General features: G+C 46.6%; 1 protein-coding gene across 1 annotated transcript; it reads right to left on the bottom strand.

The window, feature by feature from the left end:
* Window positions 1-102: 102 nt before the first annotated feature.
* yars1 (tyrosyl-tRNA synthetase 1) lies at window positions 103-8,503 on the bottom strand. Its single transcript, XM_055911648.1, has 14 exons — window positions 8,326-8,503; window positions 7,638-7,706; window positions 7,094-7,240; window positions 6,474-6,649; window positions 5,927-6,056; window positions 3,573-3,653; window positions 3,260-3,352; window positions 2,861-2,996; window positions 2,592-2,677; window positions 2,379-2,514; window positions 2,157-2,254; window positions 1,706-1,899; window positions 1,044-1,185; window positions 103-804 (listed from the first exon to the last, which is right to left on the bottom strand). The coding sequence occupies exons 2-14, from the start codon at window positions 7,692-7,694 to the stop codon at window positions 694-696; spliced, it is 1,587 nt and encodes a 528-aa protein (XP_055767623.1). The 5' UTR covers window positions 7,695-7,706; window positions 8,326-8,503; the 3' UTR covers window positions 103-693.
* Window positions 8,504-17,086: the final 8,583 nt, after the last annotated feature.

Genomic DNA, 17,086 nt, shown 5'->3' with positions numbered 1-17,086 from the left:
TTCAAACACAGCTCACGGTGACAGGAAGATCTTTCGTATGATCTTGCCATCACCGGAGATGACGTGTCAAACCGGAGGCCGCTGCAGACGGAAGACAACCACTGAATTCAACCGGGTTTATTTCATTTCCACATGATGACATGAGAGTAAATGGCAGCGTTTCCACGGGTACCTGCCGACACAACCGTTATCATCCCCATAGCAACACAAATAGATTTCTGTTTTAATGTATACGTCCCCTGGGTGACTGGCGTGGATGATTGAACACATGGTAGACAGTAGAGACTGTTGATGACCGGCTAAGCTAACGTGTCTCTAGGTTATTTGGTCACGACAAAACGTCGTTCCGTATTTTCCTCAAAGGATTTCCTCAGACCACAATGAAACAATGTGAAACAATGTGTTTTAAAACACACAGAGGGCAACCGGCGGTGTCATCGCCGTCACTTCTCAAGAATTACAGAGCCGAACCATTACTTAAACATCAGGAGGGAAAAATACAGCACTGATAATCAATAGTTTATTTAAACCCAGATCGCTGTGTTAGATCGATCACGGTATTATTAATATGAATGATTATTTCTCTGGTCGAGAAGAGAGAGAGATGTTGCCGTGGTGATGTGTGTTTAGTTCTCTGGGGAAGGTAAGATGGACAAGTAAACAGAGCATCAAGAGATTGACAGTGTGTCTCTCTTAGCTGATGTTGCCTCCCTTCAGTGTTTTACAGGTGATGTGTCCCAGTTTGGTCATCAGGTGTTTGTCCTGCCACTGGGCGACACACTGTCCTGACACCTTCAGGTCCACCTGGAGAGAGAGACAGACAGAAACCCTCAGTATCCTGACACCTTCAGGTCAGCAGCGTGAGGCGTTGGAAACAAGTGGAACAGATCAGCGAAATGAACTGCAATTCTCTCCAACTAGCTGAAATAACAGTCACATTTATTGATCTCTCCAAGCTGTTCACGGCTTTTTCTCTCATCGTAAGAGAAAACCGTCTCTGTGAAACAGTTGATTGAACAGTCTAGGGGTCATTTCAGACATACCTGTAGTTTCTCCCACAGCTTTTTCTTTGGGTTTAGTTTGTCGTCTGGCTTGCCCGTCTCGTACCCCTCAACGAACACCCGTTCCCCGGGTGACGACCCCTCAGGGGGGTCAAGAGGCTCCACTCTCCTGGTCTCCCCCTCACTGAGACAACAGCCGATCAGGGAGAAGAGAGTCAGAAAGTGATGGATGAGGAAATGGGTGGGTTGTGTCCGGTGACAGAGTGCAGAGGAAAGGGATAGTGATATAGAACAAAGAGAGAGAGAAAGAAGCAGGGGGAACAGGAGAAAAGACAAAGGAAGGAGTACGTAGGAAGGGGTAAGAGGAGGAGAAGAAGGGGTAAGAGGAGGAGAAGAAGGGGTAAGAGGAGGAGAAGAAGGGGTAAGAGGAGGAGAAGGGGTAAGAGGAGGAGAAGAAGGGGTAAGAGGAGGAGGAGGAGAAGAAGGGGTAAGAGGAGGAGGAGGAGAAGAAGGGGTAAGAGGAGGAGGAGGAGAAGGGGTAAGAGGAGGAGCAGGAGAAGGGGTAAGAGGAGGAGGAGAAGAAGAGGTAAGAGGAGGAGGAGAAGAAGAGGTAAGAGGAGGAGGAGAAGAAGAGGTAAGAGGAGGAAGAGAAGGAGTAAGAGAAGAAGGGGTAAGAGAGAAGAGAGGAGGAGAAGAAGACTCACATGGAGGCACAGAGCAACATGGCTTGGGACTCCACCCCCCTCATCTTCTGGGGCTTCAGGTTGCATAGCAACACCACCAGCCGGTCCTGCAAGGCCTCCTGGGAAACGTAGGCCACCAGGCCGCTCACTACCGTCCTTGGCTCCGCCTCTCCGACGTCTATCTTCTCCAGGTACAGCGAATCAGCATCCGGATGCTGAGGGAGGCGAGGACAGACAGAAAGACCAATCAGTGAAGAGAAGGAAAGGAAAATGGAGATGATTTGCTGAATCCTAAATCCCCCGAGCCTCTTCTGAAAGATCGGATCTAAATCAGTAATTGCTCCTCATCTTGCTCTCTGATAGGCTGGGGGGGGGGGGGGGATTTCCACCATTTGGAATTCAGCATTTCTCTCAAAAAAAAGGGTCTTCCAAGTTTAAATAAGGATAAATAAACGAATGAATGAATGAGTACCTTCTCCACGCTGATGACCTTGCCCACCCTGATGTCCAGTCTGGAGGGAACCAGCTCATCTTCTTCTGCCACTTTAGGGTTCCCCTTCCCTGCTGCCTCTGACAGGGGGACACAGAGACACACACAGGGTCAAGGGTCAGGAGAAACAGCCTCCTATAGGTCTACTTGAGGAAGCCTTGAGGTATATGATGGTGAGAGTTGGTAACAGTAGGTTCCACTAACTGTTCTTTGACGGGTCTGGATAGGCCGTGTTGGAGAGTTTACGGAGCTCTGGAGATTCAAACTTCTTCCTAATTGGGTCGAGCAGCTTGTTAAGGGCCACCTCCACGCCCGCCTTCAGGTCACCAGGATGGATCAGCTAGACGGCAGAGGTTAGAGGTCAAACCAATGCATGATGGGCCAACAACAGTGGTCATACAACACATACGTACGTACCTCTTCGCCAAACTCTTTCTCCACTTCCTCAAAGTCTGTGTAGGTTTTGTCTCCTCCGAACTTGGGGTCTCTTTTGATGGAGAACTCTGAAAGAGACGCAACACAGACACGCTGACTCTACAGTCCTCCTGTGGAGGAAGAGGACAGAACAGGAGAGAGGAGGAAGAGGACAGAACAGGAGAGAGGACAGAACAGGAGAGAGGACAGAACAGGAAGTGGACAGAACAGGAAGTGGACAGGAGAGAACAGGAAGCAGGGCGATTACTCACCTCCTACGAGTGGGAAGAGGACATGTTTAACAAATGAGAGGACTCCGTTGTTCTCGATGTTGCCCGGCTCACAGAAAGCCTTCTTCAACTTCTTCTTCACATCCTCCTTCCTGTCCAGAAGGTCAATCTTAGACTCCTACAGAGGTTAACAGGAAACACACAGGGCCATGTTCATTAGGAACCAACCGGAAGAAAACGGACAAACGGGCAAAGCCCTACCTGAACTTGTCCAATAAGAAACGTTAATTTTCTGTTGCAAAATGCTTTGCTACTGTCTGTCGTAATGAATACAACCCACAGGCTGTGTTAGTTTGGGATTGGTCAAAACAATATATTACCTCCAAAAGAAGAGGAAGGGATGGATGAATTATAAATCATGAAAGTGACAGGACCACTCACCTCCTCTGAAGAACTCATCTTCGCTCCAGTCAGTCCTGGTACCATGGGGTTCATCAGATGGGACCGCTTAGCATAGCCCAGAGAGGGCAGGTACTGGAGGAGGAGAGAGAGACAGAGACAGAGAGAGAGACAGAGAGAGAAAAGAGCGAAATAGGGAGGGATTTTCAGAACTCATACATTATACAAAACTTACTCATCACAATAGTTTTTGTAATTTCCCAGTTGACCAATGACTGAACTGAATCTAAGAACATCTCTCTCTACAAGAGGACAGTGGAGACAGTTCATGAACAGGTCAGAAGGTTCCGGGTACCTTCTCAGCCAGGGTGAAGATCTTCCTCTGATCGACTCCTCCAAACTGGGCATCTACTTTCAGATACTCCTCATCCAGAGCCTAGAAGACAGACGGGCCAAATGGGTTACAAACCGGTTCTATTATTAACCTGTTACCTGTTATCTTTATGTAATACATGCATCACTAGCCACTTTAAACTATGCCACTTTATGTTTACATACCCTACATTACTCATCTCATATGTATATACCGTACTCGATACCATCTACTGCATCTTGCCTATGCCGTTCTGTACCACCACTCATTCATATATCTTTATGTACATATTCTTTATCCCTTTACACTTGTGTGTATAAGGTAGTAGTTGTGGAATTGTTAGGTTAGACTACTCGTTGGTTATTACTGCATTGTCGGGAACTAGAAACACAAGCATTTCGCTACACTCGCATTAATATCTGCTAACCATGTGTATGTGACAAATAACATTTGATTTGATTGGATTTGTTATAACCACATTGTTACCTGTAGTCCAGGGTAGAGCAGACCACTGAGTAGAGGGTGTTATAATGTGTTATAACCATGTTATTACCTGTAGTCCAGGGTAGAGCAGACCACTGAGTAGAGGGTGTTATAATGTGTTATAACCATGTTATTACCTGTAGTCCAGGGTAGAGCAGACCACTGAGTAGAGGGTGTTATAATGTGTTATAACCATGTTATTACCTGTAGTCCAGGGTAGAGCAGACCACTGAGTAGAGGGTGTTATAATGTGTTATAACCATGTTATTACCTGTAGTCCAGGGTAGAGCAGACAACTGAGTAGAGGGTGTTATAATGTGTTATAACCATGTTATTACCTGTAGTCCAGGGTAGAGCAGACCACTGAGTAGAGGGTGTTATAACCATGTTATTACCTGTAGTCCAGGGTAGAGCAGACAACTGAGTAGAGGGTGTTATAATGTGCTATAACCATGTTATTACCTGTAGTCCAGGGTAGAGCAGACCACTGAGTAGAGGGTGTTATAATGTGCTATAACCATGTTATCACCTGTAGTCCAGGGTAGTGCAGACCACTGAGTAGAGGGTGTTATAACCATGTTATTACCTGTAGTCCAGGGTAGTGCAGACCACTGAGTAGAGGGTGTTATAATGTGTTATAACCATGTTATTACCTGTAGTCCAGGGTAGAGCAGACCACTGAGTAGAGGGTGTTATAATGTGTTATAACCATGTTATTACCTGTAGTCCAGGGTAGAGCAGACCACTGAGTAGAGGGTGTTATAATGTGTTATAACCATGTTATTACCTGTAGTCCAGGGTAGAGCAGACCACTGAGTAGAGGGTGTTATAATGTGTTATAACCATGTTATTACCTGTAGTCCAGGGTAGAGCAGACCACTGAGTAGAGGGTGTTATAACCATGTTATTACCTGTAGTCCAGGGTAGAGCAGACCACTGAGTAGAGGGTGTTATAATGTGTTATAACCATGTTATTACCTGTAGTCCAGGGTAGAGCAGACCACTGAGTAGAGGGTGTTATAATGTGTTATAACCATGTTATTACCTGTAGTCCAGGGTAGAGCAGACCACTGAGTAGAGGGTGTTATAATATGTTATAACCATGTTATTACCTGTAGTCCAGGGTAGAGCAGACCACTGAGTAGAGGGTGTTATAACCATGTTATTACCTGTAGTCCAGGGTAGAGCAGACCACTGAGTAGAGGGTGTTATAACCATGTTATTACCTGTAGTCCAGGGTAGAGCAGACCACTGAGTAGAGGGTGTTATAACCATGTTATTACCTGTAGTCCAGGGTAGAGCAGACCACTGAGTAGAGGGTGTTATAACCATGTTATTACCTGTAGTCCAGGGTAGAGCAGACCACTGAGTAGAGGGTGTTATAACCATGTTATTACCTGTAGTCCAGGGTAGAGCAGACCACTGAGTAGAGGGTGTTATAACCATGTTATTACCTGTAGTCCAGGGTAGAGCAGACCACTGAGTAGAGGGTGTTATAACCATGTTATTACCTGTAGTCCAGGGTAGAGCAGACCACTGAGTAGAGGGTGTTATAACCATGTTATTACCTGTAGTCCAGGGTAGTGCAGACCACTGAGTAGAGGGTGTTATAACCATGTTATTACCTGTAGTCCAGGGTAGAGCAGACCACTGAGTAGAGGGTGTTGTAACCATGTTATTACCTGTAGTCCAGGGTAGAGCAGACCACTGAGTAGAGGGTGTTGTAACCATGTTATTACCTGTAGTCCAGGGTAGAGCAGACCACTGAGTAGAGGGTGTTATAACCATGTTATTACCTGTAGTCCAGGGTAGAGCAGACCACTGAGTAGAGGGTGTTATAACCATGTTATTACCTGTAGTCCAGGGTAGAGCAGACCACTGAGTAGAGGGTGGTCCACCTGTTTAACCACCTCAGCTCCAGCCTTCTTAGCATCATGTTCTGTTACCATGGACGACAGACGGTACACATCCAGAGTGTATTCTCTATGAGAGAGAGACAGAGACAGAGAGACAGAGAGACAGAGAGACAGAGAGACAGAGAGACAGAGAGAGAGAGAGGGCATACGTAGGTGCATCAAACGAGCACCGACGTTGACATCTGAACACTATGGACTGGTTTCCCTGACAAAGATTTGAGTCTAGCCCTGAACTAAAATATATAAAAAAATATAAAAAATATATAATCATGATGACCGTCATACAATTACAAAATATCACACTGGACAGTGAAAAACAGTGGAAATAGATTTTTGCATAACGGTCTTGTCAACGAAGCAGTCATATTCCATATTCTTCAAAGTGCATTCAAGACGACGACAAAAGCTCCCTATAAAATTCAGAACGCTGCATCGACATAGCGGACCCTCTCAGGAAAGAGAACTACGGAGCCTCACCACTAACCTGCTGAGTTGGAAGTCTGTGCCCTTGATGAACTTGAGTTTGTCCAGCGGTACCCCGATACTCTCCAGCATGGCCTTGATCACCTGCTCGTAGTACTGCACCCTCAGCTCCAGCAGTTCCCAGGGAGCCTTCATGTTGTCCAGGAACGCGTGCAGGTCTGCGAACAGGATGGTCACCTGGGGAGGGGTCGACAGACACACACACAGATCTACCAATAGTTTGGGCTGGGAATTGCTAGGGACCTTACGATACGATATTATCACGATACATAGGTGCTGATACAATATGTTGGCTCACTAGCTCTAGCTAATGCTAACTAACTCTAGCTAATGGTAACTAGCTAATGCTAACTAGCTCTAGCTAATGGTAACTAGCTAATTGTAACTAGCTAATGGTAACTAGCTCTAGCTAACGCTAACTAGCTAATGCAACATATAAAATAAATCACTGTTTAATTAGAAAATGTTATTTGTATTTATTTTTTACAAATCGATACTGTGAGTCAAAGTATCGATATAATATTGTCCAAAATAATAAGTAACTAGTGATTCTCTCTCCCCAGATCACCACACAATAGGCTGGACAATAGTGAAGGAATCAAACAGATGCGCAGATCTCACCTCACACCCTGCCTTGAGGAAGTCTGCAATCTTGGACATGGGGACGAAGTAGGCAACATGTGGTTTTCCTGTGGTGGCGGTTCCCCAGTACACCTTCAGTTCCCTCTCTGCCAGGACCTGCTTTATCTTCTCTTCTCCAAGCACCTCCTGAAATACCACACATCAACCATTAGAGAGAGAGAGAAAGAGAGAGCGAGAGAGAAAGAGAGAGAGCGAAAGAGAGAGAGAGAGAAAGAGAGAAAGGGAGAGAGCGAAAGAGAAAGAAAGAGAGAAAGGGAGAGAGAGCGAAAGAGAAAGAAAGAGAGAAAGGGAGAGAGAACGAAAGAGAGAAAGGGAGAGAGAGCGAAAGAGAAAGAAAGAGAGAAAGGGAGAGAGAGCGAAAGAGAAAGAAAGAGAGAAAGGGAGAGAGAGAGAAAGAAAGGGGAGAGAGAGAGAGAAAGAAAGGGAGAGAGAGAGAGAGAGAAAGAAAGGGGAGAGAGAGAGAAAGAGAGAGAGAGAAAGAAAGGGAGAGAGAGAGAGATAGAGAGAAAGAGAGAAGACTAACCTGAAGGTTCCTAGTGATGAGGTGAAGCTTCTCATCTGGGCTCAGCTGTTCTCCCATGGTGCCTAGCTCCTACACGGAGGGGAGTTAAATAACAGGAGGTGGGTGGCACAGTTATTGAGTATATGAGTCAGGGTGTACGGTATATCCAAAATGGCGCTCCATTCCCTATATAGTGCACTCCTTTTGACCATGGCCCATAGGGAATATGGTGATGTTTGGGACGCAAACCTGTGACTGCTTATGAGCCATCTAACGTTAGCTAGACGACAAATATTTGACAGGTTGATAGCTAGCTATCAAGTTAGTAAAGTAAACAGTACTTTTGCAGGCTAGACATCTAACGTTAGCTAGGCATCTATCGTCTCTATCTAGCTAGCTAGCTAAGTATGTTTTAGAGTAGTTTTGTGTCAAGCAGAATTCAGTCACTGGTAGTGCTCGCCTGGCTAAATAACTAGTTATTTAGCAACTTCAGTTACTGTTGCCAGTGACAACTGAGCTGGCTATTACTGACACGTTGAGAGAGAATGAACCACCCATGCTAAGCGCTAACTTAGCATTTGGCTAACCATTTGTACCGAACTGGCTGTCTAAAACACAATCTAGACAACACTTGAGTTGTTGAAACTTTGAAATCATACATAAACCGTCGTCTGAAAAAGCATACTAGCTATAGACAATTCAATTTTACCTTAGAGTTAATGTCTTAACACTTGAGGTCGATGTTTAGATGTAGAAGCCGGGTAGACCTGTCAATGTGTTGCATCAGCGGTGAGTGGATTTCTGGGATCAACTCCACCAGACAGCAAGGAGAGCAATCGAATTCAGAGACATAGATTGACGCATCAGCGCTATTCCATCGCCACCAGATGGCGTGTGTGTCCTGTAAAATGGTGCGTGAACAGAGCTCTGTTATATGAAACTAGTACGTCTTCTTAAATAACCTGTCCTTATCTCCTCTACTCTAAAAACACAAGTCATATGGAGGATGTCAGCAAATGCCACGCTCGGCTATGGAGTGATGCACCGTTACCACAGATAGAAGGAGACAGATATTCCACTGGACGTATAAAGGCGTATTCTTGCTTCCCAGCCGAAACAGTTCGTTAGAGTTTGTGCATATATTATGGTGACGTCTTGTGATGTTTTTGTTCGTTTTGGACTTCGGTCGTGATTGGGAGTCCCATAAAGTGCCGCACAACTGGCCCAGCGTCGTCCGGGTTTGGCCGTTATTGTAAATAGGAATTTGTTCTTAACTGACTTGCCTAGTTAAATAAAGGTTACACATAGATCCTACATGGCTCTGCCCCCCTCCTTGCTATTTCTGCCCTCTATGACTAATGTATTCCCATTCTGGCCACACCCCTCTCCAGAGGGGGGACCAAGTCATTGTTTTACAGGTCACAAGGTCTCAAGTCTTAGCACTCAAGTCCCAAGTCAAGACAGGCAAGTCCCAAGTCAAGTCCCAAGTCAAGTCCCAAGTCAAGTCCCAAGTCAAGTCCCAAGTCAAGTCCCAAGTCAAGTCCCAAGTCAAGTCCCAAGTCAAGTCCCAAGTCAAGACCATCAAGTCAAGTCTCAAGTCCTAATGTGCTCTTCACCAAATGTAAAACCATTTCATATTTTTAACAAGAGTAATAGTATAATACATTTACGCAAATCATGAATGCTTTTAAAAATATATATATATTTATTACTTTCCAAATAAACGTTATATTTCCATGTAAATACATGGGTAGCCATGAGAAAGACCCCCCCCCCCCCCCAATAGTGATCGACTATTGAGGATCGCTATGGGGCGCAATCTGTCGATGTAGGCTTGTACACAATCGCCCAACACACACACACACACACCCTCTCTCTGTGTGGTTACAGTAGGCTAACGTATGTCAATGGTTTTAGGAACAGCAGTAACATCAGGCAGGATTTAGGCTACCAACTGCCTAGCCAGTTGTAGCTCGATCTGGGGTGCAATGATCACGTACTGACTGATTGTGTAGAGGCAGGCTCATTGATTTAACGTGACGTTAGCCTACGTGATACACTGAGAAAGATCCCCCCCCCCGGGGAGGGTATCAAGTCTGGTCGGGGAGGGTATCAGGTCGGGGAGGTTATCAAGTCTGGTCTGGTCGGGTGTCAGGTCGGGGAGGGTATCAGGTCGGGGAGGTTATCAAGTCTGGTCGGGGAGGGTGTCAGGTCGGGGAGGGTATCAGGTCGGGGAGGTTATCAAGTCAGGTCGGGGAGGGTGTCAGGTCGGGGAGGGTATCAGGTCGGGGAGGTTATCAAGTCTGGTCGGGGAGGGTGTCAGGTCGGGGAGGGTATCAAGTCAGGTTGGGGAGGGTATCAAGTCGGGGAGGGTATCAGGTCGGGGAGGGTATCAGGTCGGGGAGGGTATCAGGTCGGGGAGGTTATCAGGTCGGGGAGGTTATCAAGTCAGGTCGGGGAGGGTGTCAGGTCGGGGAGGGTATCAAGTCAGGTCGGGGAGGGTATCAAGTCGGGGAGGGTATCAGGTCGGGGAGGGTATCAGGTCGGGGAGGTTATCAAGTCAGGTCGGGGAGGGTGTCAGGTCGGGGAGGGTATCAAGTCAGGTCGGGGAGGGTATCAAGTCGGGGAGGGTATCAGGTCGGGGAGGGTATCAGGTCGGGGAGGGTATCAGGTCGGGGAGGTTATCAGGTCGGGGAGGGTATCAAGTCAGGTCGGGGAGGGTATCAAGTCGGGGAGGGTATCAGGTCGGGGAGGTTATCAAGTCAGGTCGGGGAGGGTGTCAGGTCGGGGAGGTTATCAGGTCGGGGAGGTTATCAAGTCAGGTCGGGGAGGGTATCAAGTCGGGGAGGGTATCAGGTCGGGGAGGTTATCAAGTCAGGTCGGGGAGGGTATCAAGTCAGGTCGGGGAGGGTATCAGGTCGGGGAGGTTATCAAGTCAGGTCGGGGAGGGTATCAAGTCAGGTCGGGGAGGGTATCAGGTCGGGGAGGGTATCAAGTCAGGTCGGGGAGGGTATCAAGTCGGGGAGGGTATCAGGTCGGGGAGGTTATCAAGTCAGGTCGGGGAGGGTATCAAGTCGGGGAGGGTATCAGGTCGGGGAGGTTATCAAGTCAGGTCGGGGAGGGTATCAAGTCAGGTTGGGGAGGGTATCAGGTCGGGGAGGTTATCAAGTCAGGTTGGGGAGGGTATCAGGTCGGGGAGGTTATCAAGTCAGGTTGGGGAGGGTATCAGGTCGGGGAGGTTATCAAGTCAGGTTGGGGAGGGTATCAAGTCAGGTTGGGGAGGGTATCAAGTCAGGTCGGGGAGGGTATCAAGTCAGGTCGGGGAGGGTATCAAGTCAGGTCGGGGAGGGTATCAAGTCAGGTCGGGGAGGGTATCAAGTCAGGTCGGGGAGGGTATCAAGTCAGGTCGGGGAGGGTGTCAAGTCAGGTCGGGGAGGGTGTCAGGTCGGGGAGGGTATCAGGTCTGGTCGGGGAGGGTATCAAGTCAGGTCTGGGAGGGTATCAAGTCAGGTCGGGGAGGGTGTCAAGTCAGGTTGGGGAGGGTGTCAGGTCGGGGAGGGTATCAGGTCTGGTCGGGGAGGGTGTCAGGTCGGGGAGGGTATCAGGTCTGGTCGGGGAGGGTATCAGGTCGGGGAGAGTGTCAGGTCGGGGAGGGTGTCAGGTCGGGGAGGGTATCAGGTCGGGGAGGGTATCAGGTCTGGTCGGGGAGGGTATCAGGTCGGGGAGAGTGTCAGGTCGGGGAGGTTATCAAGTCAGGTCGGGGAGGGTGTCAGGTCGGGGAGGGTGTCGGGTCGGGGAGGGTGTCAGGTCGGGGAGGGTATCAAGTCAGGTCGGGGAGGGTGTCAGGTCGGGGAGGGTATCAAGTCAGGTTGGGGAGGGTATCAGGTCGGGGAGGGTGTCAGGTCAGGTTGGGGAGGGTATAGAGTCATGTTGGGGAGGGTATCAAGTCAGGTTGGGGAGGGTATCAAGTCAGGTTGGGGAGGGTATAGAGTCAGGTTGGGGAGGGTATCAAGTCAGGTTGGGGAGGGTATCAAGTCAGGTTGGGGAGGGTATCAAGTCAGGTTGGGGAGGGTATCAAGTCAGGTTGGGGAGGGTATCAAGTCAGGTTGGAGAGGGTATCAAGTCAGGTTGGGGAGGTTATCAAGTCAGGTTGGGGAGGGTATAGAGTCAGGTTGGGGAGGGTATCAAGTCAGGTTGGGGAGGGTATCAAGTCAGGTTGGGGAGGGTATCAAGTCAGGTTGGGGAGGGTATCAAGTCAGGTTGGGGAGGGTATCAAGTCAGGTTGGGGAGGGTATCAAGTCAGGTTGGAGAGGGTATCAAGTCAGGTGGAGGAGGATATCAAGTCAGGTTGGGGAGGGTATCAGGTCAGGTTGGGGAGGGTATCAAGTCAGGTCGGGGAGGGTATCAAGTCAGGTTGGGGAGGGTATAGAGTCAGGTTGGGGAGGGTATCAAGTCAGGTTGGGGAGGGTATAGAGTCAGGTTGGGGAGGGTATCAAGTCAGGTTGGGGAGGGTATCAAGTCAGGTTGGGGAGGGTATCAAGTCAGGTTGGGGAGGGTATAGAGTCAGGTTGGGGAGGGTATCAAGTCAGGTTGGGGAGGGTATCAAGTCAGGTCGGGGAGGGTATCAAGTCAGGTTGGGGAGGGTATCAAGTCTGGTTGGGGAGGGTATCAAGTCAGGTCGGGGAGGGTATCAGGTCGGGGAGGGTGTCAGGTTGGGGAGGGTATCAAGTCAGGTCGGGGAGGGTATCAAGTCAGGTTGGGGAGGGTATCAGGTTGGGGAGGGTATCAAGTCAGGTCGGGGAGGGTATCAAGTCAGGTTGGGGAGGGTATCAGGTCTGGTCGGGGAGGGTATCAAGTCTGGTCGGGAGGGTATCAAGTCAGGTCGAGTCATAAGGCTCAAGTCCAAGTCACGTCACGAGTCATTGGTGTTATACAATACACACAAGTGTAAAGGGATAAAGAATATGTACGTAAAGATATATGAATGAGTGGTGGTACAGAACGGCATAGGCAAGATGCAGTAGATGGTATCGAGTACAGTATATACATATGAGATAAGTAATGTAGGGTATATAAACATAAAGTGGCATAGTTTAAAGTGGCTAGTGATGCATGTATTACATAACGATGTAATAAATGTAAATGAATGTTGCCCTGTATAATCTGCAATATGCTGCTGGTATGGGCTCGAGACATCCCATCTCTCCCACTGATTTGTGGAGCCTCTCATAAAGGCAGCAGTAAGTCTACAAGTACATTTCCTAGCTGGTAGTCTTTCATTACTCTAGGGATGACTGGTTAGCTGTATGGTAGTCTTTCATTAGTCTAGGGATGACTGGTTAGCTGTATGGTAGTCTTTCATTAGTCTAGGGATGACTGGTTAGCTGTATAGTAGTCTTTCATTAGTCTAGGGATGACTGGTTAGCTGTATGGTAGTCTTTCATTACTCTAGGGATGACTGGTTAGCCGTATGGTAGTCTTTCATTACTCTAGGGATGACTGGTTAGCTGTATGGTAGTCTTTCATTACTCTAGGGATGACTGGTTAGCTGTATGGTAGTCTTTCATTAGTCTAGGGATGACTGGTTAGCTGTATGGTAGTCTTTCATTAGTCTAGGGATGACTGGTTAGCTGTATGGTAGTCTTTCATTAGTCTAGGGATGACTGGTTAGCTGTATGGTAGTCTTTCATTACTCTAGGGATGACTGGTTAGCTGTATGGTAGTCTTTCATTACTCTAGGGATGACTGGTTAGCTGTATGGTAGTCTTTCATTAGTCTAGGGATGACTGGTTAGCTGTATGGTAGTCTTTCATTACTCTAGGGATGACTGGTTAGCTGTATGGTAGTCTTTCATTAGTCTAGGGATGACTGGTTAGCTGTATGGTAGTCTTTCATTAGTCTAGGGATGACTGGTTAGCTGTATGGTAGTCTTTCATTACTCTAGGGATGACTGGTTAGCTGTATGGTAGTCTTTCATTAGTCTAGGGATGACTGGTTAGCTGTATGGTAGTCTTTCATTACTCTAGGGATGACTGGTTAGCTGTATGGTAGTCTTTCATTAGTCTAGGGATGACTGGTTAGCTGTATGGTAGTCTTTCATTACTCTAGGGATGACTGGTTAGCTGTATGGTAGTCTTTCATTAGTCTAGGGATGACTGGTTAGCTGTATGGTAGTCTTTCATTAGTCTAGGGATGACTGGTTAGCTGTATGGTAGTCTTTCATTAGTCTAGGGATGACTGGTTAGCTGTATGGTAGTCTTTCATTAGTCTAGGGATGACTGGTTAGCTGTATGGTAGTCTTTCATTAGTCTAGGGATGACTGGTTAGCTGTATGGTAGTCTTTCATTAGTCTAGGGATGACTGGTTAGCTGTATGGTAGTCTTTCATTAGTCTAGGGATGACTGGTTAGCTGTATGGTAGTCTTTCATTAGTCTAGGGATGACTGGTTAGCTGTATGGTAGTCTTTCATTAGTCTAGGGATGACTGGTTAGCTGTATGGTAGTCTTTCATTACTCTAGGGATGACTGGTTAGCTGTATGGTAGTCTTTCATTAGTCTAGGGATGACTGGTTAGCTGTATGGTAGTCTTTCATTAGTCTAGGGATGACTGGTTAGCTGTATGGTAGTCTTTCATTAGTCTAGGGATGACTGGTTAGCTGTATGGTAGTCTTTCATTAGTCTAGGGATGACTGGTTAGCTGTATGGTAGTCTTTCATTACTCTAGGGATGACTGGTTAGCTGTATGGTAGTCTTTCATTAGTCTAGGGATGACTGGTTAGCTGTATGGTAGTCTTTCATTAGTCTAGGGATGACTGGTTAGCTGTATGGTAGTCTTTCATTACTCTAGGGATGACTGGTTAGCTGTATGGTAGTCTTTCATTAGTCTAGGGATGACTGGTTAGCTGTATGGTAGTCTTTCATTAGTCTAGGGATGACTGGTTAGCTGTATGGTAGTCTTTCATTACTCTAGGGATGACTGGTTAGCTGTATGGTAGTCTTTCATTAGTCTAGGGATGACTGGTTAGCTGTATGGTAGTCTTTCATTAGTCTAGGGATGACTGGTTAGCTGTATGGTAGTCTTTCATTACTCTAGGGATGACTGGTTAGCTGTATGGTAGTCTTTCATTACTCTAGGGATGACTGGTTAGCTGTATGGTAGTCTTTCATTAGTCTAGGGATGACTGGTTAGCTGTATGGTAGTCTTTCATTACTCTAGGGATGACTGGTTAGCTGTATGGTAGTCTTTCATTACTCTAGGGATGACTGGTTAGCTGTATGGTAGTCTTTCATTAGTCTAGGGATGACTGGTTAGCTGTATGGTAGTCTTTCATTAGTCTAGGGATGACTGGTTAGCTGTATGGTAGTCTTTCATTAGTCTAGGGATGACTGGTTAGCTGTATGGTAGTCTTTCATTAGTCTAGGAATGACTGGTTAGCTGTATGGTAGTCTTTCATTAGTCTAGGGATGACTGGTTAGCTGTATGGTAGTCTTTCATTAGTCTAGGGATGACTGGTTAGCTGTATGGTAGTCTTTCATTAGTCTAGGGATGACTGGTTAGCTGTATGGTAGTCTTTCATTAGTCTAGGGATGACTGGTTAGCTGTATGGTAGTCTTTCATTAGTCTAGGGATGACTGGTTAGCTGTATGGTAGTCTTTCATTAGTATAGGAATGACTGATTAGCTGTATGGTAGTCTTTCATTAGTCTAGGGATGACTGGTTAGCTGTATGGTAGTCTTTCATTACTCTAGGGATGACTGGTTAGCTGTATGGTAGTCTTTCATTAGTCTAGGGATGACTGGTTAGCTGTATGGTAGTCTTTCATTAGTCTAGGGATGACTGGTTAGCTGTATGGTAGTCTTTCATTAGTCTAGGGATGACTGGTTAGCTGTATGGTAGTCTTTCATTAGTCTAGGGATGACTGGTTAGCTGTATGGTAGTCTTTCATTAGTCTAGGGATGACTGGTTAGCTGTATGGTAGTCTTTCATTACTCTAGGGATGACTGGTTAGCTGTATGGTAGTCTTTCATTACTCTAGGGATGACTGGTTAGCTGTATGGTAGTCTTTCATTACTCTAGGGATGACTGGTTAGCTGTATGGTAGCCTTTCATTAGTCTAGGGATGACTGGTTAGCTGTATGGTAGTCTTTCATTAGTCTAGGGATGACTGGTTAGCTGTATGGTAGTCTTTCATTAGTCTAGGGATGACTGGTTAGCTGTATGGTAGCCTTTCATTAGTCTAGGGATGACTGGTTAGCTGTATGGTAGTCTTTCATTAGTCTAGGGATGACTGGTTAGCTGTATGGTAGTCTTTCATTAGTCTAGGGATGACTGGTTAGCTGTATGGTAGCCTTTCATTAGTCTAGGGATGACTGGTTAGCTGTATGGTAGTCTTTCATTAGTCTAGGGATGACTGGTTAGCTGTATGGTAGTCTTTCATTAGTCTAGGGATGACTGGTTAGCTGTATGGTAGTCTTTCAATACTCTAGGGATGACTGGTTAGCTGTATGGTAGTCTTTCATTAGTCTAGGGATGACTGGTTAGCTGTATGGTAGTCTTTCATTAGTCTAGGGATGACTGGTTAGCTGTATGGTAGTCTTTCATTAGTCTAGGGATGACTGGTTAGCTGTATGGTAGTCTTTCATTACTCTAGGGATGACTGGTTAGCTGTATGGTAGTCTTTCATTACTCTAGGGATGACTGGTTAGCTGTATGGTAGTCTTTCATTACTCTAGGGATGACTGGTTAGCTGTATGGTAGTCTTTCATTAGTCTAGGGATGACTGGTTAGCTGTATGGTAGTCTTTCATTAGTCTAGGGATGACTGGTTAGCTGTATGGTAGTCTTTCATTACTCTAGGGATGACTGGTTAGCTGTATGGTAGTCTTTCATTAGTCTAGGGATGACTGGTTAGCTGTATGGTAGTCTTTCATTACTCTAGGGATGACTGGTTAGCTGTATGGTAGTCTTTCATTAGTCTAGGGATGACTGGTTAGCTGTATGGTAGTCTTTCAATACTCTAGGGCAGAGGGCTGGCTGTATGGTAGTCTGTTCCATTACTCTAGGGATGACTGGTTAGCTGTATGGTAGTCTGTTTCATTACTCTAGGGCAGAGAGGGCTGGCTGTATGGTAGTCTCATTACTCTAGGGTAGAGGGCTGGCTGTATTGTAGTCTCATTACTCTAGGGCAGAGGGCTGGCTGTATGGTAGTCTTATTACTCTAGGGCAGAGGGGGGATGACCCTTTCGTTACATCAGCTGTACATCAACGTTGATAGGAAATGTATTTCCTTAATGAATTCTGACAGACAAAAGCACAATACTGCATCAATTAGTATAACATTTATTAAATAACTACTTCGAACACCCGTTCAGATCACTTTCTGGCACGGATATCAAAAGATATACAACTTTTACCTACATCCACACAGCTCTGTGTGGAAGTAAGATATATTAAAACAATTCTGGTTTTAGA

This window comes from Salvelinus fontinalis, unplaced genomic scaffold (assembly GCF_029448725.1).
Source record: "Salvelinus fontinalis isolate EN_2023a unplaced genomic scaffold, ASM2944872v1 scaffold_0077, whole genome shotgun sequence".
NCBI lineage: Eukaryota > Metazoa > Chordata > Actinopteri > Salmoniformes > Salmonidae > Salvelinus > Salvelinus fontinalis.
This window is presented reverse-complemented; position numbering and strand designations above follow the sequence as displayed.

Excerpts from the sequence above, each read along its gene's own strand:
- yars1 (XM_055911648.1), bottom strand. The coding sequence starts at position 7,694 with ATGGGAGAACAGCTGAGCCCAGATGAGAAGCTTCACCTCATCACTAGG. Across the intron at positions 7,241-7,637 it reads TCATCACTAGGAACCTTCAG|GAGGTGCTTGGAGAAGAGAA; the intron begins GTTAGTCTTCTC and ends GTGGTATTTCAG. Across the intron at positions 1,186-1,705 it reads ATGTTGCTCTGTGCCTCCAT|TGAGGGGGAGACCAGGAGAG; the intron begins GTGAGTCTTCTT and ends CTGTTGTCTCAG.